Source organism: Corvus moneduloides, chromosome 3, assembly GCF_009650955.1.
Source record: "Corvus moneduloides isolate bCorMon1 chromosome 3, bCorMon1.pri, whole genome shotgun sequence".
Lineage (NCBI taxonomy): Eukaryota > Metazoa > Chordata > Aves > Passeriformes > Corvidae > Corvus > Corvus moneduloides.
In genome coordinates this window covers 118,401,630-118,426,195 of record NC_045478.1, presented here as the reverse complement: position 1 = coordinate 118,426,195, position 24,566 = coordinate 118,401,630, and the positions used below count along the sequence as shown (strand labels likewise).

At 41.3% G+C, this 24,566-nt stretch overlaps 1 protein-coding gene across 10 annotated transcripts in view; it reads left to right on the top strand.

Moving 5' to 3' along the window:
- Positions 1 to 24,566, top strand: part of LOC116441625 — a 55,290-nt gene that overhangs the window by 10,573 nt on the left and 20,151 nt on the right. For 6 of the 10 annotated variants that reach the window (XR_004239193.1, XR_004239191.1, XR_004239187.1 and 3 more), the window contains exons 4-8: positions 13,844 to 13,924; positions 14,190 to 14,320; positions 14,976 to 15,074; positions 20,763 to 20,853; positions 21,444 to 21,563. Coding sequence is in view for 2 of the 10 variants with exons in the window: in XM_032103732.1 (XP_031959623.1) it covers positions 13,844 to 13,924; positions 14,190 to 14,320; positions 14,976 to 15,074; positions 20,763 to 20,853; positions 21,444 to 21,739 (698 nt within the window). In the remaining 8 variants the exon portion in view is untranslated. Of the gene's footprint in view, positions 1 to 13,843; positions 13,925 to 14,189; positions 14,321 to 14,975; positions 15,075 to 20,762; positions 20,854 to 21,443 lie in introns of all 10 variants that reach the window. The other 4 variants (XR_004239194.1, XR_004239195.1, XM_032103733.1 and 1 more) reach the window with 2 other exon arrangements.

Here is a 24,566-nt window from a genome sequence, read left to right as displayed (position 1 = left end):
CAAAGAGGCTTCATTAACTGGTGTGAAATTCCAAAAGAAAAGGAAGCACAGAAAGAAAACCTCATGAAATGCACGTTACAATTGTAGCTGGAGCTGTGGATCATGCAGCATGTTTTGGGTCTGGTTATTTGGAAAGGATGGGTTTTCCTTACTGCAAACTGACTGTTCTGCTTATATTTCAGTATTGCCTCAAGTCTGAACTCTCATTCTTACAGGTGTTCCCCTGACAAGAATACTATGACATTCTTTTTCTTGCCATAAAAAAATGTGTAGCTTAAATTAATGAAGAACAGTGTTGTTACTCTCATTTTGCGGGGATGAGGAGCTCTAAGAGTCAGACATCCCAAGTGACTTTTAATCAGCAAATCATGAAGAAGTCTGGCAGAAGCTCTGGGCTTTGTTCTGGTTCTTCAGCTACAAATCCCTCTGCTTCCCTGCTTGTCTTCCTTTAGTTGGGAGGTGTCATCCACATCCTTGGCACATGGCTTAGAGCTGTAACTGCTGTGTGGGATGCACAGATGCCAGACGTCTCCTGCTGTGTTTATGCCTCCCTCACCCTTAGCTCAAGTCCTGGAAGCTGGTTTCCTCTGCAGAAAGGCCTGGTAGCATAGGCTGCGAGTTAGCTTTTTATTTAGATGACTTCGTTGTAAGGAAGTGTTACACTTACCTATCCTTATTCCATCATTTGCTTTCTTCAGAGACATTTTTCATTCATGGAATACAGCCTTTGCTGCAGTCAGTATCAAAGACCTTCCTGCAAAGTATGCTAAATTAAGTGCTGACAAATATGGGTTTTCTTCTTTGCACACCTTGTAATGATCCAGGCAGTTCTTTAGCAAATACACAAGCTTAGCCCGCATTCCCAGTCATTTCTCCCAGCCATGGATCTCTGCAGTTTACAAAGGCAGTGAGAAGACAGGGAAGTGATCAGGAACTTGCTGGTCTTGGGAACCCTGTGAGACCTAAACCAGCAGTAATCTGGCTGTCATGGACCTGAAAGTGATTTGGTCATTCTGCTTAGAGACACCCAAAAATATAAGCATATTTTATAGTGTTTGAAATACCAGCATGTCTCCAGAAACTCTTATCAGAAAAGATAAGAGTTGGAGCAATTCAAAGTGTATCAGACAAGGCATGTTGTCAGTTCAGGGTGACTTTAAAATACAGGGTTGTAAGTACTGGGAAGTGCATCACTCACTGATGACTGAACTCTGACACTGCACAGAGACAATTCAGAATGTGAGTTTAGAGTATCACCAGAGATGTGATTTCCAGTGCTGGTCAGAACAAGCTGATAGCAGGCATGAAAATGAAACTATATAGATAAGCTTTGGCAATATACCTCACAAGTGTCTTGCAAACTACTGACTATTTAGCAGCTGCTTGCTACTGTTTTGCACATCCCTTTGCTGTGATTAACACTGAGTCTAAGAAAGAATTATTTGACTCAGTAATGACAACCTTATGGAATAACTGCAGCATTTCAAATGTTGCTTTGATGCTTTTAGTGCTTCTAATGTGCTGTTCACACAGTAGTTCCTCATCTCCTCAAAATGAGAATAAACATACTGTACTTCATTAATTTAAGCTACGCACTTTTTTATGGCAAGAAAAATAATGTCATAGTATTCTTGTCAGGGGAACACCTGTAAGAATGAGAGTTCAGACTTGAGGCATTATTGAAATTTAAGCAGAAAAGTCAGTTTACAGCAAGGAAAAACCCATCCTTTCCAAGGTCACACAATGGCTGCCCAGCTTTGTGGTAATGGGAGCAAGAGAACCTCTAGACGGGAATCCAGCTCCAAACCTCTTGCTATCCATGATCTGCACTATCCATGAAATTCTTAGCCTTAGGTCTTCCTCATGAACTGCTCCATAAAATACCATGGTGATAAGGTCCATGGATGACCACCAAGTGATCATATAGAAAAAGGGCTGAGACCTACCTTCTAGCCTTGTTCCTGACCACTTGAATGGACATTGACTGCTTTTCAGGAGCTGTATTCCTGTATCAGTGAAAGAGAGAAAAGCAATATTCTGAGCTGGATCCATGTCCCCATTTAGTTAAATACCTAATCGTGCTCTTTTCCATGAGGACTGAGGTAAAGATTACATTTGTCCCTTCATTGTGACATCTCAGTATGTTCAGGAAAGCATCTTTTCTGAGAAACTTGCAGGGCAAAAAAAGTTCAGGCACAAATTCTGCACTTAGGAAGCTTCCTTCTGTGTGGGAATCCTGTTCTCTAACAGGCCATCCAGTTACCTCGTGTGGAAAGATAAATTTTGTTTAGCAACCAGATAGGTAAAATGCAAAGAGAGGAATCTCCTTTTCTTAATGTCCTTCTCTTTCGTGGACCATACAGCCAAATTATTCTTCCATTTGAAAACCTAGTTCTCAGTTCTGGCTGCACTTAGCAGCATCACCACGAATTTTCTTGTGATATTAACTGACTAAAGAAAGATATGTCAGACTTGCAGTGTACAACACTTAGAGGTGATGCTGAGACATGAATGTGCAGTTCCATTAATAAAGGTAAGCAGAAGGATGATCTCTTGTTGCTCCTTAGAATACCTTGGGCAGGCTCTGAGAAGGCAAAGTCTTCTTCTTAAAGCTTAAGCAGTTCTAGATGCCTTTAAGACAAGAAATAAGCAGCAGGTAAGAGAGTGTTGCTTTTTCTGTTTGAACAGACTCCCCCTGAGCTGCCAGGGATGGTTTGTGACCTCTGGCATGACTCTTTCAATGGTGCTGCAGCAGCCAATATTAGCCCAGGCTGCTGTCAGAGTGCCTTGGATACTATCTGTGTCCATGGAGCTGTTCCATGTGAGTCTGGCAGGGTGGTAGTGACTTGCAGGGCTTGTTTAGCATTCCTTGAGACTGCAGAAGGTCAGCTCCAGCACTAACAGAGCTCACTGCAGCTCACAACGCTGTGTTTTGGCTATGGCTTGTACTTAAAATCCATCCCTGGCCAATAAGTGGCCACAGATTAAAAGAATGGCACACTGGTACTGATTAGGAGTGCTCTGTGACCTACTTGGGAGAGCAGAAGGGATCTACCATCAGGCTCAGCTGGAGACTGCAAAAATTGGATTGAATTAATCCCTGTAGTCAGCCATTGCCCTGGGAAAAAAAAAAGTCTTGCTTAAGGCAACAGATTGGTTTGTTGATTCCCCCCCCCCCCCCTTACTTTGAAACAAACTATATGGATTTGGATGGAAGACTTTGTCTTTTAAACTGGGCCTCCACACCAAGAAAACTTTCTATTTTCTTTTTACTGTTTTAGGAGCTGGTAACTTTTTTTTTTCATTTGACTCCAAAATGAGTACTGTAACTTCGGTTGGTTTGAAACAAACAATTGGAATATGTGTACTTGGAGCCAATTCTGTGATCCTAGGAAATTCAAAGTTGATTCATGAAGTTTGAACTTCCTGAAGAAATAGAAAATATTAGTCCTCTGGTAGCATAGCAGTGAATTGAAATTGGATTTATTGTCCCCTGGGCTTGCTGGGTCACAGTGTCCCATGGTGTTCTAAATACCCTCAAACTTAGCACTGGGGTGGCTGCAGGGCAGTGAAGGAAAAAGAGGGAAGTCAGGAGTGTTCTGAATTAATAAACCTGACACAAAGCCTATAGGGAAGGGATAATAATTAAAAGGATCCTGGTTAACTCTGCATGGCCCTGTGGTGGGTCTGTGATGGAGCAAAGCCTTGTGTCTGTCCCCTTTGTAACTCGTGGTGCCAGCTGAAGCTTTTCTGTTAATTTTAGTATTAGATCCCCACACGATCACAGAGTTTGATGTTTAACTGTATCATGTGTCCCCTTCTAGCAAATTCTGAAATGACTGAATAAAAGTCAAGTCCCACAGGACTAATGGGAATTTTGATTTTTGTTGTTGTTTTGTTTGGCTTTTTTTGTTAAAGGGCACCACAAAATCTTTTTCAAATTCTGAAGAAATCCAAAGTGCTGCATGTGAAGCTTCACTGCCACCTCTCTTTTCAGCACAGGGCTGGTGTTCTGCAGCTCTGGGCACTGAGTGACTCAACATCCTGGGAGAAAATGCTGTCCTGGCCAGGGGGCTGCTCCCTGCATTTAAAGTGAGAGCTGCCTGACCCAGCCAGGTAATTTTTTATTGTGATTACTCATGGTTCTGGCAGAGTGAGCTTGCCTTTCTCCTGAGCTGGCTGTAACTCAGCTACCAATGACCAGTGTGATCTATTAACTTTGTTTTGGGGTGAAAAGCTAAAGAAAGCCGTAGTCTGAGTTCATGTCTGTGTCCCGGCCTGAAATGTTACAGAGCCTGAGATTAGTGACGTGTGCGTTTTGAAAGCAGTGGATCGAAGGCACAAATTATGAATTGCAGCATTTTTAGGCCCTTATTGAAAATATATCCCAGCAATTTCAAGGGAAAACAGCTCCCACACCAAGGAATGCGACTGTAGGAGGCTCATTCGTGTGTATGTAGTTGGATCCAAGTAAAATTAAATCCAAAGTGGCAGTGGCCCAGGATGAAACTTGATGCTAATTGTACATAAATAGCAGAGGGACTGTCATATGACAGGCTATAATCAATAAAACATTCCTGTTGGGACTAATCTGCTTGTCAGGTGTCCTTACTGGGATGGAGTGCTGGCACTGCTGTGTACCCTGATTCAAGACTTGTTCAGGATTTATTCCTCACAGAAAATTAACTTTTACTTCTTTTCACTAAAACAAAGATCTGGACCAAGCAAATGAATTAAACATTCTGTGGTACAGTTGCTAAACACTGTTATCTACAGTTTTGATTAAATGATCTGTGTGTAGAAGTGCATTCTTTGAGTAAAATTGACTGTTTTTCCCTAACAAGAAATTTAGGATCTTTTGTTTCACCTAATTAGAAAACAGAGCTCAGCCTTGGTAGATACTATTCATGGGGTTTTTTTCTTTGCACAATGTCACATGTCTGGAATTGTTCTAAGACACAAATGTGTTTAGTAGATAAGGTTTTTAATTTCATTTTTTAACAAGGAACAGTTTGGTGCTTTTTGTGATAACATCATAAATGTCACGTTGAGAATTTGTTTGCTGATTTTTTTTTTGTACATCCCAATTTCTAACAGTCTGCAGCTACAATTGCCTGTAGCTCTAATACTATAATTATTTCTGAAACTTGACATGTAGGGAATTTTTTCCTCACTGAAATTATGTAGAACTGTCTTAAAATGATAATGGGGAAAAAGAAGTGTTTGTGGTGGCTCCAAAGGATACTGTAGAACAAGGGTTAAGAGGGAAACTCTGTTAATGGCTACAGAGTGCTAGATGTGTGATTTCATTCAAGTGAAGAGGAGGAACTAACCTAAATAGAAGGTGTCAAGAAGATGGGCACCTGAACTGGAGCCATAAAATATTCCGATAGAGAACACTTCGTGCTTGTGAGTATTTGAGTGAGAGTTCCACTAACTAAAGTCAGTGTGATCAGATTTATTTTTAAATAAAGACCATCTTCCTTTTCACAAGATCTCATACAGAATTTTGTTACAGGAGTTTCCTACAACAAAGGTAAAATCTTACTGTGTAAATGCTTGGAGGGCCACAGAATTGTATGGAAATTGGTACATTATGAAAGGCTGTTGCAGGAACTTTCCTTCAACTTGATAAGCTTTAAAATTACCAAAAGAAATTAATTTTAGTTCTCTAGAGAACCAAAGAATCAAAAATTCCTCCACACAGAAGTGGCTCATGAGATGAGCTCTGTTAAGAAGTGCCCCTCCATGTGACAATTCCTGCTCTCCCCTGGCTTTGGAGGGTGATTTTGGCATCCTGCAAGTTTGGGGCTTGCTGCACACAGCCAGCTCCCAGCTGACAGCTACATTTGCAGCCACTTCTGACAGGAGGCAAAAGTCTTCAGTAATTAGGACAGAGTGAGGCAGAGTAGGAGCTATTGTGGTGTTCTCTCAGAATATCCCGTGGTTTTCCTCTCTTCCCTGTGCTTGTTTCCTCCGGTTTCACGAGGGCTGGGTGAGGCTCATTTGGAACAGAGCACAGGTGAAGGTCCCTGGGACCTTGAGCACTTCTCAGAAGGTACAAATAAGGCTTGAAGGGTGCTCTGATTTGGGCCAGGCAAGAATTTATCTGGGATTGGAGGAATCCTCAGGGATTATCCAGCTAAATATTTAGTTACTGAAGAAAAGCTTCTGTTCTCATTTATACCACCATTTATCATTTTTGCTGCTGAGTCCCTTATTTAAGACTAAATTTATGAGATCTTCTATTCGATCTCGATACCATTCAGAATCCTGAATTATCAAAAGCAAGAAAATCTTTTTTTTCTTATTTTATTTTATTCCAGACAATGCTGCAATCTCTTCCCTGGCCCTCTGAGGAACATCTCAAAGCACAGTGCCCCACATCAGGCATCATCCACAACTTCCTTCTCATCCAACCAAAGAATCCCTGAGCTGTATTTCCTCATTTCACCTCTCTTAATAGTCCATTTTCCTTTCCCACCTTCTCACATTACTGTCCTGGAATTCTCTTGCATGTGATATTTATATAGCTCTTAGCTGTAAATGGATTTCTTCTGGACCTTGAATGGTCTGGGAATTGCATTACACTCCAAGGTGACTTTCCCTGTAGTTACAGCTGTGTTCCCTGTGCTAGCAGGCACCAAAGTCCTGGCTCTACCCTGCCCTTGTCACAGGATGCATTTTCCTCTTAAACAAGGAATTTCCTTGAAACAAATTGGTATTTTTGGCCTAAAATCACCCAATAGTTTCTGATGTCCCGTTGTGATTCAGCTCTTCCATCCAAACAGGTGAAGAAACCATCACTACTGTTGGTATTTGGTATTTAGAAGTCTTGAGTTTCTAGGATTGTCACAGATTTCCTGGGATGAAATCCTAATATAATTCTGAAAGAGGAATACAGATTAAATTAGTGTAATTTGCCTTTAAAAGTTTTCCCTTTCATGTGATAATCTGATTAGAGCTGAGGTGCTGTTTCATATTTTATCACCCACAGAGGAGAGGTTTATACCAGGTTCTTGCCTCATGTTTGATTCAGATGTTTGTGAGGTGTTGGTAACTGGGAAAGCATCTCGATACAGTTATTTGCATGGAACATTCTGAGCCTCTGTTCAGCATTATTAATACTTCTCTAGAAAGAAACGTTTTTCTGAAGGCTCAGAGGCTTTATTTCATTTGGATAAGCATCTAACATTTCACATCATTTCCAAAGTGCAACAAGAATGTTTCTCTTATGAAATTTTTTTCTTTTTTCTTTAAGAATTGCCATGAATGATGAAGGAGTTATGACTCTACAGCTCAGTGTCAATCCACTGCATAAACTCACCTGTGCTATTGGAGAGGGCAGGGTGGTGACTGAATTATGACTTCTTTTCTTTCTAGGAAAGATCAGTTTATTTTACAAATTTCAAGTAATATTTTCAAACTGGTTTAAAGACATTTGGGTTTGTACCTTAGATAAATGACAGGAATTTGACTTCAGCTGCAACCCGAACATAAATACTATTTGGAGTGAAGGGGGATGAAAACTACATTAGCTTCACCTTGAAATGATTTATGTGAGTACTCACTTCTTCACATTGTTGCATTTTTTATTGAGCTGTTTTGTCTCCTTACATTTCTTTGTCTGGACAGTAGAACACAGTGAAGAACATTTTATTGGAGTTACTGAAGGTGATGGGCCTGACTCACAATGACTGAAACTTGTGAAGAACGATCATCTTTGTAACAGTTAGTCACAACAGAACTGTTCCATCTTATTTGGGCATCTAGGAGAGATGAGAATGCCTCTGCTCAGGGGAATGGGATACAATAGTGGTATCACTCCATGCAGCAGAAAAGAATTCCACTAGGTCCAGGCAGAGTTACTGTGTGTGTTTCTGGTCGAGGCCAGTGGTATGGGTGTGCCTTATCCCATGGCCTTCATTGCAGGCACTGTGAACTTCTCAAGGCACGAACAGGGTGTTTGGAAACTGCTTGGCGTGTTATGGATATTACTGGAAAGAATAATAATAATAATGATTAGGAAAAAAAGGGTTTTCTTGGTTTTTAACATGAGGCAAACTCCTTGTTGAATGTGCTGTGGAAAGTGCTGACCAACTGAGCTGAAATATGCTTGCATTTGGTGTGGGATCTGAAAGTGTTAAACCTTAAAAGAAGTTTACATGCTGCTGAATTCACCCTTCAGGGAAAATGACTGGGAGGTTTGGACCTGTTGCTCAACACAGCAAGGAGTAAAGCACAATAAAATTTTGAGCATCTTCCCCTTAGGCCTCAGGGCTCCAAATCCTGTGAGAAAGTTGCCTTTTGCTGAGTGCTGGAGGTGATAGTGTTGCATTCCCTGCTCAGAAAGCAGCTGCTAATGCTGGCATTGGGATAGGGCTGGGAAGTGAAGAGGAATCCAGAGTCCTGAGGATCTTCTGGCTCCTCTTCTGCTTCACAAGACATTTAGAGAAGCACCTTTTCCACAGCAGTAAGGACGACAAGGAGCATCACACTGCTCAGGATGAGCTGGAGCTGTGCTTCAGGAATGCTCTTGGAGCACGTGGGATGCTGGGCCTTGTTTTTCCCTCTTGCCTTGTTCTCCCTGTGCTGCCCACATCTGTGCTCTCAGGTAAACAGACGTGTGATTTATCTCTCCCTTCTCCTCCATGCAGAACTGGAACATGTGCTCCACTGGGCACTTTCAAAGTAGGTTAAGGGCTTATCTGGTGCTTAAACATCAAAATAATGTTGTGACCTAGTAGGTAAAGTGGGTTTTGAGGCAATTGTGTGATTCCAGGTAGTTCTTGTGGAATGGGTCTGCAATCAGCCCCTTGGATCTTCCTGCCCTGGTAAATTATCTGTTCTCAGGTTATGCCACCCAGCTGTAAATGTTGCTGCTTGTTCACATTATCCTGCAATTCCTTTGGTTTTGTCTTTTGCTTGACTGGGGCTGCAGCATAGTTCTGGCACAATTGGTTGCATCTCAGCCAGGGTAAGAAAAAAGTATTTTCAGATGTCACCAACTACCACATTGGTTCGTACAAATCTGAACTCCCAGTCCTCACATGTTGTTATTTTTGACAAAATAGAAGGGGTTTGTTGTAAGCTGTTCACTTGTACACAAGTTTATGGTGAGAGAACAAGGGAATTTTTGTGCACATCAACTTTAAATCCTTTATTTTAGTTCTTGTCTGTCAGCAGGGAAAAGGATGCAAGAGAATAAAGTTCAGTGGAGAGGAAATATACTGATGGCTTGAGGTGTTCATTATACATAGATTTGACTGTATTACCTGCTTAATGCTTTACTTTCTCTGATTCTGAGCCTGCAAACCTGATGAGAAATTTATTTTCACATTGAGAAGTGGAGCACGTGCAGTTTATGAACACATTTTATAGCATGAGCAGTAGGTTCTCTCAAGCTTGCTTTACTAGCACTGGCTTTTGCACGGCTGGAGTTTTCTTGTTCTCACAGATAATCACTTCTGAGATGAGTAATGGCACAGAATATTAGAGTGGTTTTTTTCCCTGAGCAGTCAAGGACAAACCAAAACAAAAGAAATGTGAGCAGTCACACCCAGTGTTGCATATGTGATCATTATACACAGGGCACTGCTCTTGAGAATACACTTGGAGTCAGTGTGTTATTTTCAACTTCAGCACTTGTAGTGTGGCCAGAACTGGATTGAAAGTGTTTAGTATTTCCCATTTGTAATAACTCTTAGTTAAACATCACTTTAAGGGAGATATTCACACAAGAAGTTCCCCTGGTGTTCCATGTGTGCACATCTTTGAAGGGTCACTTGCAGATTATGTTGTAAGGTATTGAGGTGCTGAGCATCCTTTTTTCTCCAAAAAGAACCCCCAACAAACCAACTTTCATTATCACTTTACTATAAATAACTTTTCGTATCACTTTTTTAAAAAATCCTTTTTCCTCCTGTTTGATTTTGTCAAAGGCCCAAATAAAAGTGGCATTCATTTTGGGATCTATTTAGGCACAGAAAGACACCTCGGAGAGTTTTCAGAAGTGTTTAATATTTGGAATGTTTTCCCATGTCCAAGTCTCTTCTCTGCTCCACAGAAAACAACCCCTGCTGAGAGAAAAGAGCAGCTGAATTCAAGTGACTTTCTCCCTGTTTAGCTGGAGAGTGCGAGGCTGTTAGAACTTGTTCTCAGTTTCAGCTCAGTAATTCAGTGTTTACTTCCTTGGTCTCCAGGATCCTGAGGAGGAAGTACATAATATGGCTGTAATTTGAGTACCACTCTCTGGTCCTACACTGTTTTATCAAGACCGACAAGAAAACTGGTTTAGATCATGGAGGAGCTCTCAAATTCATTTAGGCTCCCATGCAGGGATACTCCCTGTGTTTATTTAACAGCACTTTGAGTTCTGAGCACCAAAAGAAATTATTTGCAGAAAAACCCCGAAATTTGTCTGTGATAAATGTGAACCTGAAGACTTCCCCTGAGCTATGCCTAGCATGAACTTTATTCACTGTAGGGATCAGGTTTATATAATAGAAATTTTTGACAGATCTTTTAGGATGTAACGTTTTGTTTCCCATTACATGAACAAACCAGATTATTGATGATGAGAAAAACTGAAGGCTTTGATTTACAATTTGTTTCCTGCTTCATTATTTCAGTATCTTACATTTACAAGTGTTTAACAAGAAGTCAAACACTTTAAATGAAAGATTGTTGATAGAAGTAAAGAAAATACTGGCAGAACTTTCCTCTCACCCTGTCAATGGGTGTGTCTGACAGTTTGCACATTTACCAGAGTCATATCCATCAAGATGATTAATTGCAGAGTTTTGATGAATTCTAGTGTGATCAGAGATGGTAAGTCTTGGTAAATATTACCAAATTTGTGAGGGTTTTAATTATTATTAGCCTAAAATTACTGAGTTCATATTAAAGCTGCAGTTCCAGGAATTTGGTGATTTGATTTTTTTTTTTCCCCCAAACCATGTGTCTGGCATTTGTTATTTGTCCTTTTATACTGACAACACTTATAAACAATAATGCATCTGTACAAAAATGAGCACTAAAATAAGTCATTAAGGGTTTTCAACCTCCAGCTCTTAAGTCGACACTAGAATAAATTTGGCAGTAGATCAAAGGATTGTTTAGAAGATGAGCCTGAGAATTACCTTAAAAATGGTCTGTTTAGCACTATCCTTAGTTTGTGGGTGTGATTTTTATGGTCAATAGACACCAGTTCTCTTCCCTGGTTACGTCAGCACAGCTGAAAGGTGCAGGCCGGAATGGTTGGTTAAAGGTAATAAAGACTTCATGTCATTTTGTTGGGGGGGCTTTTGGATTAATTGCTCTGCTTCTCCTGGAGTAACCACAGGAAAACATCAGAAGTTTTGAGAAATTCCAGGATTCAGGTTTGAATAAATAATTGCTCAACAGTTAGCCCACAAATATTTTGCTACGTGTCAAACTTCCTAATTACCAGTTTGCCACACTACAAAGCAGACTGGCAGCCTGTCCATCTGAAATACTGGAAAGGGTATGAGCTTTAAGGCTTAATTGTACTAGGATGGTAAAGCAAAGCCTTTGTGCAGAGCTGTCACCTTCAGTGGGTTTAGGAGTTCACAGAGGTTGGATGACTCCAAAACTTTGAGGTAGGAACAGCTGCTGTAAAGTTGGGTGAAGTCACACTGAGTGTTTTGGATGTGAAAGCCACCTCTGAGCATTCAGAAATCTCTTAAATATTTGTACTGTTCAAGCTTTTCAGAAAAGCCGTGAGAGCCTCATTAAGGAGCTGCTACTCTGTGTTACAGAGAAAGTTTTGCATCAGGAATGGTGACCAGCAGCAGCTCTGAGGTGGCTGTGAACAGTTCCTATTAACCTCATTGCAGTGTCACTTACTCAGTGGGCATTAATGAAGCTAAACTTTGGCAATTATTCTGCTGGTGGCTGATCCAGCTGGAACCCCTTGTTTCTTAAAGCTGAAGAATTAAATCTTACCCTAATCTGATCCCCCTGGCTTTTTTGTGCCACACCACCCTCTGGCCATTGGTGGGGAAGAGTCCTTCTGGAAGAGCAGGCATCTATTTCAGTTCCAGAACTTTTATGTAAGAAGAAGATACCTCAAATACATTCTGCTTTATATTTTGAGAAATCTACCAAGTTGTTGTAACTTTAGCTGGCCAGCAAAAGAAGTTGTTTTGTTGTTGGCTGAAGATCTGTGCCTTTGCAGGATTGCCTCAAACACTTAACTTTCACCTGCTTTGCTTGCAGCAGCAGTGTCAGTTGCTGCAGCCTGTGAAAACTGCATGGAAAATTCCCTCCAGTGCAGCCGTTTGGAAAAGATCCCTTTCCCCTGCAAACAGAACAGATTCCATTTGTATCCTGGGAGGAAGGACTGCTGCAGAACAACCTGTCTCTGCTCCAATGACAGCTTTGAGTTCAGGCAGAGATTCAATTCTTTTCTAACATGTCATTTACAGAGTTTTTTTCCCCATGGGGGTGATTTTCATTGGTAGCACTGGTGGGTTGGGGTTTCTCTGAGTTCTTTTGGGAGATTTATTGTTGATATACAAACCCATCAACTTTAGTTCTGCTGTGATCTTGCCTATATCTACAGCCACATGGAATCCAAGAGCTTTGTTTGCAGTCTTGATTCCAAATAATTCTGTGCTTTCCAGCGTCCTCAGAAGCCAAGAATATCTTAGACCATTTGGATAAGAAGTAAAAAAAACAAAAAACAAAAAACAAAAAAACACCCAAAAACAAGCCAACAAAAAAACCAAAAATCACAAATCGGCCATAAACTGAAAATGGCACCTAGTGGTCCTTTGGAAGTGATTCTTGAATATTTACTTTGTGGTAATGGGCACTGAATTGTCTCAGTAAAATATTTTTACCTCTTATGCTAATTTATTTATTCAGTTTTAAAGTAGTAAGAATCTAAACCCGTGAGAAGTTCCTATAAGAACACAACAACTACCGTGATGTCTTGTTAAAATAATCATCTCAGCAGTGGGTTCAGTGGCAAACACAAACACAAGGACTCCTTATTTTATTGGAAGAATATTTTTGCAAAGAGTCCTGCATTATTTGGAGTGTGTTGACTCTGTTCCAGATGTTTTACATCCTACCTGATAATCGCAGGTTGGGACATGAAAGAAATATAGAAATAACTGCAACTCTCACTTCTTTTTATTGATCTCATGAAGGTGTGTGCTCAAGTCAGCCACACGTGATCAGATTGCCTGGGAAAGCAAGGGAGCAGAAATAAATGGCTCAATTAATCATTGTAGAAAGAATTCCAGATCTCTAAGCATTTTGCCCAAGTGAGGAACTGAGGATTAAACCTTGAGAGCAGCCAAAGCTTTAAACATTTCAATGAAAAGGTCATATCCAAGCGGCTTGTAGCCAATATCACTTATCCTGGCTTTTGTATTCCCTGTCAGTCACAAAGAGGGAACACACACATGCTGGAAGAAGGTAATTGTTGCAGATTAAAGCTTCATGTGAAATGAAAGAGCCATCAAAATTCTTTATAGTTGCTTGGCATGAGTTCTGATAATGCAGAGTTCTCTTTTCTTATTATTTTAAAATGCAGCCATCTACCATAGACTAAACAAAAGTCCCCCAAGACAATAGGAGCAGCCTGTGAGCAGAGTGTGTGGAACTGCTGTGCACAGCTGGAGCTGGCAGGTGAAACACAGGGACACTAGTGCTTGTTCAAATAGGAGCATTTAGATTTCTTTTCCTTTTTCCCCCCGTTTAACTTCATGTCATATTTTAGCTGCAGATAAGATTTTGTTGTTCTGCCATATTTTAGATCTATCCACCAGTCTTTATTTTACATAGAGAGAAACATCTTTTTCTCTTGTAGGGAGAATAAAAAAGGCCCAATTCCCTGGTGCTGGGCTCACTGCTGCATGGCTGCTCATCATGGAAACTTCAAAAATAATAGGTATGAAACGTATTTCTTGTGAAACTCACAAGCAACAACGATTTTTGAAACAATATATATAATAGGGTTTAAGACACATATAAAAGACACATTGATAATTTTCTTCAGGGTTGTGCTTGAATAAGTTATGCACCAAGGAGGAATACAGGATATCTTCTTGCATTCATATTCCATCTCCTGCCAGTCATCAGGCATTGTGCAGCTTCATTGATTGTTACATTTGAGTTTTGCACGGGTGTTGACCCTTCTGTGCTCCCTGTTTCAGGTCCTGTTGTTCCGAGGTCATTAAGTGCTCGTAGTGCCCAACAAAAAATGCAACCCAGTGAGGCTTCCACCTGCCCAGTCCTCAAGGAAATGTCAGCAGTCACTGATGGGAAGATGCCTCCTAATTCAGAGGTGATTATTTTTGCTTATTATTATTTTAGTGCCTTTGTTGGCATATTCTGATCAGCATGATCCCAAAAAAAACCTAATTCAGGCTGACAGATGCTGTCACACATTGTGTGGATGGAGCTCACTGAGATTTTGCAGTTTTAAGTTACCTAATACTGAAAAACAACTGCTAATACACTGTCAGCAACTGCTTTAAGTGATAAAAAGCCAAAATGTTATGCTCAAGTATGTAAATGCAAGATACTCTCTCAATAAAGAATTGAAATAAAATACCAATGAGAAAAATATCTTAGAGAGAATTTTTAAAGGAAATAAGGAAAATGTCAACTAGACTCAATTTTTCTGCTTGAATTTCTGCCAAAAATCATTCAAACTTTTGTCATTTCCCTTTTCTTCTGCCCACTTTTTGATTCAGACAGCTGTGGAATTTCCTGTTTTGTTTTTGTTTTGCTACTGCAAGTAAAGCAGCCAACAGCCGAGGTCATGGTAGAAAACCAAACTTGCAGTAAAATTTGAACAAAAACATGCCTTCCCCACATTTGCTGTTTCTGTTCTCTGACCAATTTCCTTTTGTAGTGATTTAGTTTTTCCAGAGTCTGCGCGTTCACTCATCTTCATGTTTCTTCTTGTCCACTGTGAGCCCTGTTTCCCTTTGCAGTGCCTGTTCCAGTGGGGATGTGTATTTTTAATTATCTGCTGTCCTTATTTGAAGAGATTTGTCCCTGCACTTTATAAATGTACTTCTGGTTGTTCCTTGGTGAGTACAATTTTATTGAAGTTGTGATTTGCTTTCTCCAAACATTTGCAGCTATCACTGATAGAGCTGTAACAGAAATTCCTGGGTAAGAACACTTGAAACTAGTCCAGAGTTGCTTTAATTTTTGAATCATGCCTGTGCACAGATCAGTTTCAGATTCTAAATAAGAACTTTTTCCGTAGCTATTGAGATTCATTTTTCCTGACACTTTCCATTGCTATTACCCTCATCAGTGGGATATAACAACACAGGATGATGATAATAATAATAACAACAATGTTTTTATTCATCCTTAAAGTATAGTTCTTTCTGTTTTCAAGAGGTTATTCAGAAGATAAGCAGAGCATCTGGAGAAAATATATTTGTGAGCAATAGTTTAAATATGGATGGTTGTCTACCACTGTTAAAGCAACAGTCGGGAGGAGGAAGCCTTGAAATGTTTTTGGTTCGTTACTGGCTTTAGGCTCCTCTATAATTCAGCACCTCAGAGCTGATCCAGATCCTCAGGATCCCTTCCCATGGCCTTGGAATGTTTTATCCTCAGGCCTCAGCTGAGAGAGAGTCTGGAGAAAGTGCCACCCACAGTGTTCTCCCTTCCTGAGCAAGGGCAGATCTGACAGCGTGTTTGGGGTCACTTTGGAGATACCCATTGCACAAACTTCCTTTCTCTGGGGCTGCTTGACCAGCAATATCATTTATCCCAGTTTCAGGGGAGCTGTTAAGCCTTTTGTGGGAATCAGACCTCCCCCTTTTGCGTAGGACTGGCATTTTGTAAGAAGAGTTGTAAAAAGCTGGATAAAAAACACATCAAAAAAGCTGCTTCTCCAGGTTCTGGTTGTAACTGCTTGGAAGTAACAGCAAGGTGTTGAACTGGCTTCTTGGGATTTATCAATTACTTGTAAACAACCTTAAGAACTTGGTGCTGAGGAATCAAAGTATTTTTCTTTTAGTGCTATTTTTAAACACAAAGAAGGCCCCTCTGCCTAGGTAGCAAAAGCATTTCAAGCTTCTACTGGATGTGTTAGAAGAAGAAAATATCCCTTAAGCCACTGATTGCTGCCTGTATATTAATGCTTAGCAGGCTATTTCAATAACATGCAAGTTAAATTCATATTCTGTATTTGTTGTTGATGAATTTGCAGTGATAATTGTGAGTTTTTGTGAAACTGGACTTATAAGTTCTTGGGGTCACTTCTGTCCTTCGAGCGTCTTAATAGAGTAGAATTGCAGATTATACAAACTTTTCCAGTTGCCAACAAAATGATGATTCAAGTTCACAGCACAAGTAGCTCATGAAGCAGAGCAGGATCTTCAGGAGAATGGTCTTGATACCTGCAGGTTACAGAGAATCTCTTCTTAAATAAAAAGGTGCAAAACCTCTTTGAACTCCTGTGCCTGTAAATAAATCTCCCCACCTCAGTGGGGATGTCTGGGACAGTGAGGACTGGGCAGGTCTGGAGTGCCTGGGGACAAGATGTGATTCCCCATATCTCAGTGGAGGTCAGCGAAGTCAAATAAGGGAATGGGAGACGGGGAGAAATGTCTGATACTCCAGGCATGCTGCCTGCCAACATCAAGCAGAGCTGCTCTGAAAAAGGAATTTAGTAATTTGCCTTGCTGGATATGAGACCCAGTATTTTTGAGCACTGGAAATTGGAGTGGCTTATGCCTTAATCAGGATGTTTTGGGTAGAAAGGGTTCCCCCTGTACCCACTGAAGATGTGCAATGGGAGTTTTGCTGTCTGTAATGACTATAATGAAGCTAAGACTTGCTTGCACATCTTCTAATCCCACATTTCTGGGCTGATTCATGTCTCCATTTATTCCTGTTTGACCTTCTGGAGCCTGGAGGAGGCAGATTTGGCTTTTTGCCATATTTGTCAGCATTAGTAAAAACAGCATCTCTAAAACTTCTTGAATTCTGGGTGATTCAACAGAATATTTTAAGCACAAGGAATTTGGAACACACTGATGTGCCCAAATCATTCTGTCATTTAAAAAATGTGTAGTTTGAGAGCATTTTGGTGTAGAGTGTTCAGCTTGAAAGATGCCACTAAGATCATCTTAGTGCTTGGTACAGTTTGAGGGGAAAAAAAGACTGGGAAGACAGATTGCTTTCCTGAAAATTTTGGGAAAAAATGCATAATTAGGCTGTAGTTAATAATTGCTTGTAAATAGGCATTGTCTTAGTTCTAAAACCTGCCTTTAAAGTTTTGGCTTGAAGCATTGTTGTACCTGATAGTAAAATAAATGGAGCTGAGCTTGACTTAGATTTGGTGCTACAATAGATGAGATGCCTGTTCCTAAAATGTTGAAGCAAGAAGGTGTCTGAGGTCTTTGAAAATAAAACTGTAGGGAGAAATGAGAAGGAAAAGCTGTGTGAGCAACTTACAGTCACTGTCAACGCTTGGGAAAACTATTTTTTTGTTTCTAGTAGTCTTTAGTAGCATTTCTACTGCATTCTGAAGTACTGTTTTGTAGTTTGAAGATGACAACTTCGTTGTTTTATGGTAAAAATCTTTCACACTTAGGTGACAAATAATTTTCCCTTGCCCAGCTTTCGTTTTTCAACCTGGAGCCTCTTTGCAGCTCATTGCTGCCTGTGAGCCTTTTGTAACCAATTGCAAAGCACCTTCAAAGCACACTCATATCTTGTCAGCACTGGAGCTCTTTGTAGGGCACCCTAGGACAGAAGATGAACATGCAGGAGTCCATAAGGTCATTTTATCAGTGTGTTGCCTTCTGAAGGGGTAAGTGACCCTCTGAGGGGTGGGCTGAGGTATGAGTGCTTCACAGTGAGATCAAATTTCACTTTATAGCTCCATATGGATATGTGGATGTTTAACTGTCCCTCCCCTGCCTTGTGTATCCTGTCCAAAGCTTGTGTCGGCTTCTGCAGGGAACAAACCTGTTCCCCGCTGCTTCTGCCTTTGAACAGAAACACCCAATGGATGTGAAGAAGTAACTGCGGAGCCGGGAAATTTTTAGACTGACTTTGGCTGGGTTTGAAATAAGTTCAACAGGATCAACAAAGTACCACATTAATGTGTTGGATTCAATAACACAGAACAATTGCAGTGCTAGAAAATTAAAAGCTGCTCTCCAATTAACTCTCATGTGTTTGCATCAGGCAAGAGAGAAAAAAAAATCCAAATTAAACAGTAGCATGTTTTCATCCAGAAAATTATTCAATGATATTTTTGACTAGAAGCACCATGAGCTGACTTTTTGGATCCTCACACAAAGTACAGGGCTATGTCTGTATGTAGGGCTATGTCCGGGCCCAACTCCAAATTTCAGTAAATTACATGTTAAATTGAGGGGTGTTTTTTCTGAATTTCTTTCCACATATTGAACTTCTGCTGCCTTTGAATTCTGTATTTTTAACTGGGAATTCTGTGCCAGTAATGAATGGATGAAAGTGGGAATTTTGAGGACAGCATGCAACTAAGGAGGCACAGACACCTTCTGTCCTTCTTCAGAAAGCTCAGTCTTGTCTGGTACAGTCTGGCCTTTTGAAACATTTTTCTAGTACTTGTAGGCTGAAAGGGATTTTGGTTACCATATCTGGAAAACACTGGGATGAAAATTACCCTGGAAAGTCCTTCTAAGCCCTTTGCAAGCGAAGTTTTCCTTTGTCATATCATCAGAAAATGCTGTGTAAGAGAAGATTTGCACCTGCTGTATTTCCCATAACTATCCTGAACTCAGCACTGGATTTTGTGTTCCTATTTTTAAAAGCCATCTTGCTAAATAGGTACAGAGAATGTTCCCTTTGGAAGGGGAAGGGAGCAGCAGTGCAGCATTGGGGGAGCACCGTGAACTTGGCATGCCTTGTATCAGCTGAGAGAATGAAAGGAGGGAGATAAGAGAAGCTGAATAAATCAGCACGGGTTTTGTGGGCAGGATACTGACTTGCAACTCTGGCAATGTCAGGGAGGAAAAACTCTTCAAGTCTTTCATGTAACGTGAATCACCTGAGGGAGAGCTGGAATCGCCTCTGAAGGAATTTATCTTACCTGCTGCCTAAGATGGAATAGATAAACCTAAGGAAAATACCCTTGGCTTGCAAGCATTGGAATAAGTGTCTGCAGAAATAGATGGCAAAGCAGGGATACTGTAACCAGACTTGTGCCTGCTGCCTGCCAGGCTTGGAGTCCGTTTATAGAAGCTGGCAGCCTTGCCTGGAAAAAGAGCCAAGGAGTTGTTACAGCTTTCGAGAAAGCAGGAAAAACAAAGAGAAGGAAAAGCCCCACAGAGCTCCTGTTTGGACAAACTGTGTATGATTAGGCTGAGTATGTTTGGGGAAAGAAGTGGGGAAGAGTTACGGCTTAGTGGTTCCTTCCCCCTCCCCAGTCTTTTTTTAATATGTGTTCAGCAGCAATTCACTGCAGGGCTTGTCTGTGCTTAAACTTGCCTGCTTTAATTAAGCTGACCATTTAAATTGATGTTCATACCTGAGTGTGTGCAAGCACTCAGTACTTATTGTACAAGTTTTGTGTGCCTCTGTAGACTACAGAGCAGATTTAACCGGACTGATGAGTATTCCCAAATGTATTTGGAGAGTCTAAATTACCAGCAACCAGTTTTTCCCATTCTTTCACTTAGTGTGTGTGTAAATGTTCTGTTTTGGGAAGTGTGTTGTGCTGACAGTTCATTTGGGATTATTAATGACTGTAGAGATTCATTCTGAAACTCTGTAAGAAGTAGGAAGTCTTTTTGTGTCTTGATCTTTGAGTCTTTTCTTGATTTATGTTGACTTCTGGGAACTGGGCAAAGATACTGGACTGGAATTCCAGGGAAAAGGAATTACTTGCTTACATTTGTTTGACATTTTGTAGTCCGTGTGCATATAAAGGATCTAGAATCTGTCACTGATTTGTCCTCCAGTATGAGACTGGCAAAACTGCAGCTTGCTGCTTGGCAAAATGCTGATCATGATCTCAGAGCACACACGCACACCCCCCCCCCCCCCCCCTTTATATATATATCGAAAAATGGAAGTGGTAGCTACGTTAAATGAAATGGCTTTTAAGGGAGAAAAGCAATAATGAATCTAAATAAATGATACAGAACTCCTCTAAAAGGATCATAAAAATATAAGAGGGTAGAGGAGTAGGCTATTTCAGTGGTGTGATTTAAGAGTGTGAATCCATATGAGATGAAATATTTAGAGGGAGCTGGAAACTTGTAGTTGAAATGAATATTATCAGGTGAGAGCAAACGTGGAGAACGTGAAAAAGTTCTCATCACTTGTATTTGTAATAACACGGGGGAGTTTTATGCTTGTTTGTACTGACACACGTTTGTGTACCCAGTGTTAACCAACAAAAGCATGTCATATTTTATACTTCAGCTGCAGGATGAGAGAGGCACAGCAGGATGTGCTGCCCCCACCAACAGAGTAGGGGAAAGGGAGCAGTGGTAGAAAATTCCTTCATCTGAGTGCATGGGTGGTATGAGTGGACTCATTCCAGTGTGCAGATGAGGAACATCGTCCTCTCCTCTAATAATTTGACTGGAGGTTATTATTTTGTTTCTTGTATGTTTAATGAGCATTTCAGGAGGGAAATTGAGAGGAAAGCAGCTGCAAAAACAATTTTGTTTTTCAAAATGATCTAACCTAAGTTGCACTCTGGGTTAGTCTGCCACCACCACCAAAAATTACCATTTTTCTTCTGAGTAAAGAAAATCCCCAGTCGAGCTGTGTCCCATCGGAGGCATCTCATCCGGTGGAAAAGGCTTTGGAAAGGAGCTCCATGCTTTACTTCCACACAAGGTAACTCCGTACATGCAGGACTGGGAGCAGACCTCAGCCTAGATCGTGGAATGCACAAAGCAGCTGTTTAGCCTATAAATAAACCAAGAGCCTCTTCTGGTGTGAGGCTTTTTTCACAGATATGCCATGGAAATGAGCTGCCACTTTAACTGTTGGTGTTTAGAGTTAAAGTATGTGGTAGTAGCAGGATCCACATTCTGATGTGTGAAAGTCACACTGGCATCAGGTTTCAGCCTTATCGTGTTGGTATCATGAAACCACTTGTGCTGCAAGAGTTAAATCTGTCAGCCTTTCTCTTCCTAATCCCCCGAGTGCCACAGGTTTATATCTTAGGTAGAAAGCAAAACTCCCCTGCACTTAGTCAAAAACATCTCCATGCACCAATGGTTATTTTGTTTCAATCTCTTTGTAAATGCCTACATATACTTAATAATTTAACAGAGAATTTTACAGGAGGGTGGGCTGGAATATCTATTTGATCTCCTGGTTGGCTTTCTTTTCTTTTTTTTTTTTTTTTTTCCTTTGGTTTGTGGTTTGGTTTTGGTTTGTTTTGTGTGGCTTTTTCCTTCTCGTTTTTCACGTGAATCTAGGGAGAAGCAGCAGTAGGACCTGCACTGATCTTGTCAGCTGGCTCAGTGCCTGGGGACAGCCTCTCAGTGACCAGGTACTTCTGGTGGCTCCGCTCAGCCCTTGGCACTCACTATCCCCAGGTAACTCAGGTTCTTGCACCTATTTAATGCCTGTAAATCAATCAGTTACCCCCAAAACGAAAGGCTTCCACTTTGCATTACACTCACTCCGATCACCTGTTCCCAGGCAGACAGCAGCCCACACCTGCTGTATCCGTGCAGCTGCAAAACCCGCAGTTTTCCTCATCGCGGAATAAAGCGGGAGCTCTGAATGGAACCAGCATTTCCACAGCTGCAGCCTAGCTCTGCAGCAGGCTCGCTGGAGCTGAGCAAGCTGGGGCAAGAGGAGAGGCAGCCAAAGCACTGATAGCGTTAGATCCCGATGGGAAACAGCAGCAGCCCGGCGCTCCCTGTTCCTGCAGGGAGGAGCAGCTCCAGCGCCGGGATTGCAGCGACTGCTGTCGGACAGGGATGGGCAGCAGCCAGCCCTTGGCAGCAGCGTTCGGCCGTGCTCCTGCTGCCTTCCAGGGGCTGGCTTGCGGCCACGGCTGCAGTTTGTCAGCGCATCTCCTGATTGCTTGGCTCGGGGGGAGGGGAGAAGTTTGAACCCTGAGCGTTTCTGTCCCTTCTCCTGAGTGGCAGCTGGACACCAAGGACAGCACAGCTCCTTTTAAAGGAGCCTCTTACCCAGTTTTGGATGCAAGTCACAATTCTTCCTCAGAGGAGCTCTGTACCCCTTTAGACTCTCCCCCTCTCTTCACTCTGAGGTGTGAATGCCCCATCTCTCAACAGGATAGCCAATTCCAAAAATAAAAGGGAAAAAATGTTTCAGTTCTATTTAATAGGTCTTGGCATTCTTGTATTGCCTTTGTGGCTTCTAGGATTTTGTGTTCACTTGGAGGAAAGTTTGAGGGGTTGGAAGTAGATGATCTTTGAGGTCCCTTCCACCCCAAACCATTTTATTATTATATTTCTGTGATTTCTCTATCCAAAACTGTAATCCAATTCTTCCTTCTCTACCTTAAGAAAACCAACCAAAAAAATCCACAGTTGAGTTTTTCTCAATTAAAAACTGCCAAACAACAACCAAACAAAAATAAAAACAACCCCACAAACTACACTAAAATAAATAACCATAGTGGCTGTTCACACAGGCAGTTCAAGCCAGGTATTAGTTCTAAATTTTATGATAATAGCTCAAAGAAGTTTCTTTAAGCTTTTCTTCTCAGTTTAGCCACTCAGATCTCAGAATGCAGCTTACATGCTGGCAGCCCTGCCTTCAGGGGTGGTTTTTATTTGTTAAGAGAATATTCAGTCTCTATTATTTCTCTGACAAAAGACCCCCCTTTCTCTGATACAACCTCTTGTGTCAGAGATGTTAACGACAGTACTTTCCTGATTACAGTTGCTCTGCGTTGCTTAAAAGGGTCTTTCAAAGTAATCTGATCTCTTCCCAGTAAGGAGAGGTCGAAATGGGCCAAATTCCTGCCGGCACATTTTGCTGTGGGAAGGGGGATTTCTTAGTTCTCTGCAGCTGGGTCCAGCCAGGCCCCTCTCTGGGACAGGTCTGCTGAGCAGCCCCTCTGCTGGGGCTGGCAGCTGTGGCCTTTCTTGTTCACCAGGGAGAGGATACTGAATGTTCTCCCTGCTGCTCCCTGCGCAGAGTGTGCCCAGGGAAACAGCCAGTGCCCAGGCTGGGGGCTCAGGGGAGAAAGGATGCTCTGTTGATAAGGTAATAAGCATCTGCAGCCTCGAGGGAAACTTGCCAAAACCTTTCTCTAGTAACTGCGGGGATTATCTAAAAATCAATAATAAAGGCGGTAACCAGGGGAAGGGAAAATACATCTTCAAGGGAAGCCAAATTCTGTGAATGCTCCCTGAGAGCAATCATGGCAGGATTTAGGGTAATTGTAAGGCAAATCAGATTAAGGAAAATTGTTTTAAAAGAGACCCTTAGCTGGCAATAAGGACCATATGTTCTTCCTTATTTCTGCAGAAATATCCATTTTTTTTTAACATATTGACCCATGTGAGTAGCTGCCACAGTCTTGATTTTTAGCATCTACAAATATACTTGTAGTGAAAATAATAAATTGCTCTAAATGAATATGTTACATCAGTCTTTGTGGCTTTAGCCTTGGTTCACCTCTGCTAGTCTATGAAGTGTGTCATTTTAATCTGCAACGTGCAGGAACATTGGGATAAATTTTCCTGAAGTCAGTGGAAGTCTCTCCTTTTATGCCAGGAGGGATTTTGGCTCATTTGTGGCTCCGTGTTCTTCCTCCCAGATGGGCTGGAGTGATGATGTCATCTCCTCTCATGGCACTTTAAAACACCGATTTGGTTTGTCTGTGCTTTAACAGTTTGTCCTTCCAGAAAAGCAGTAATTGCTCGGAACACTGAAATCTTACTTTGTCTGCAGTGCTGTTGGAATCAGGAATATCAGCTATCGAAGGGAATGCTTTAATTCTGTCATTTAACACTGCCTTAGTAGTTGAATCAGGGTAGGACTTCAGAAACACTGACTTTTGTTTCATTTCTAGGGGCATGATTTGTACTCAGCTTAATTCATTGTAGTGTCCAGGAGCATCAGCCTCCAGGCTCCCATGTGTCTAGATTCAAAACATGAAAAATGTAAGAAATACATCTACCTCCTAATAACTGGTGACCTGTAAGGCATTTCTGTAGCCTTTTTAAAGGTCTGCTTCCACAGAATAAGTGGGAGTTTATAGAAAGTTACACTTGGTGTTTTGGGAGGCTTCTACATCCTGTTAAAAAAACCAGTCAATTTACCTCAGAAGGGGCAAGGAATTGTGGTTTATTTTATTTCATTTATTACTTTGTTCTTAAAGGGGTGTGTCATTTGGGCAACTGTATCAAATCCAAAAAATTTAGCAACCAGCAGTGTGAAGACCAGCTGCTACCACCTGAGTCTTCCCAGACCTGTGCCATCAGCACTCCTTTCCTCTGCCTTTCCTCCCTCTCTCCAGTGTTCATTTCAAAGGTTATTAAATGAAATCAATTTCAGCCTTCCCTTAGCCTAACGCTTTCCAATTTTTCTCTTCCTTGGCTCGCTGTGTCTCA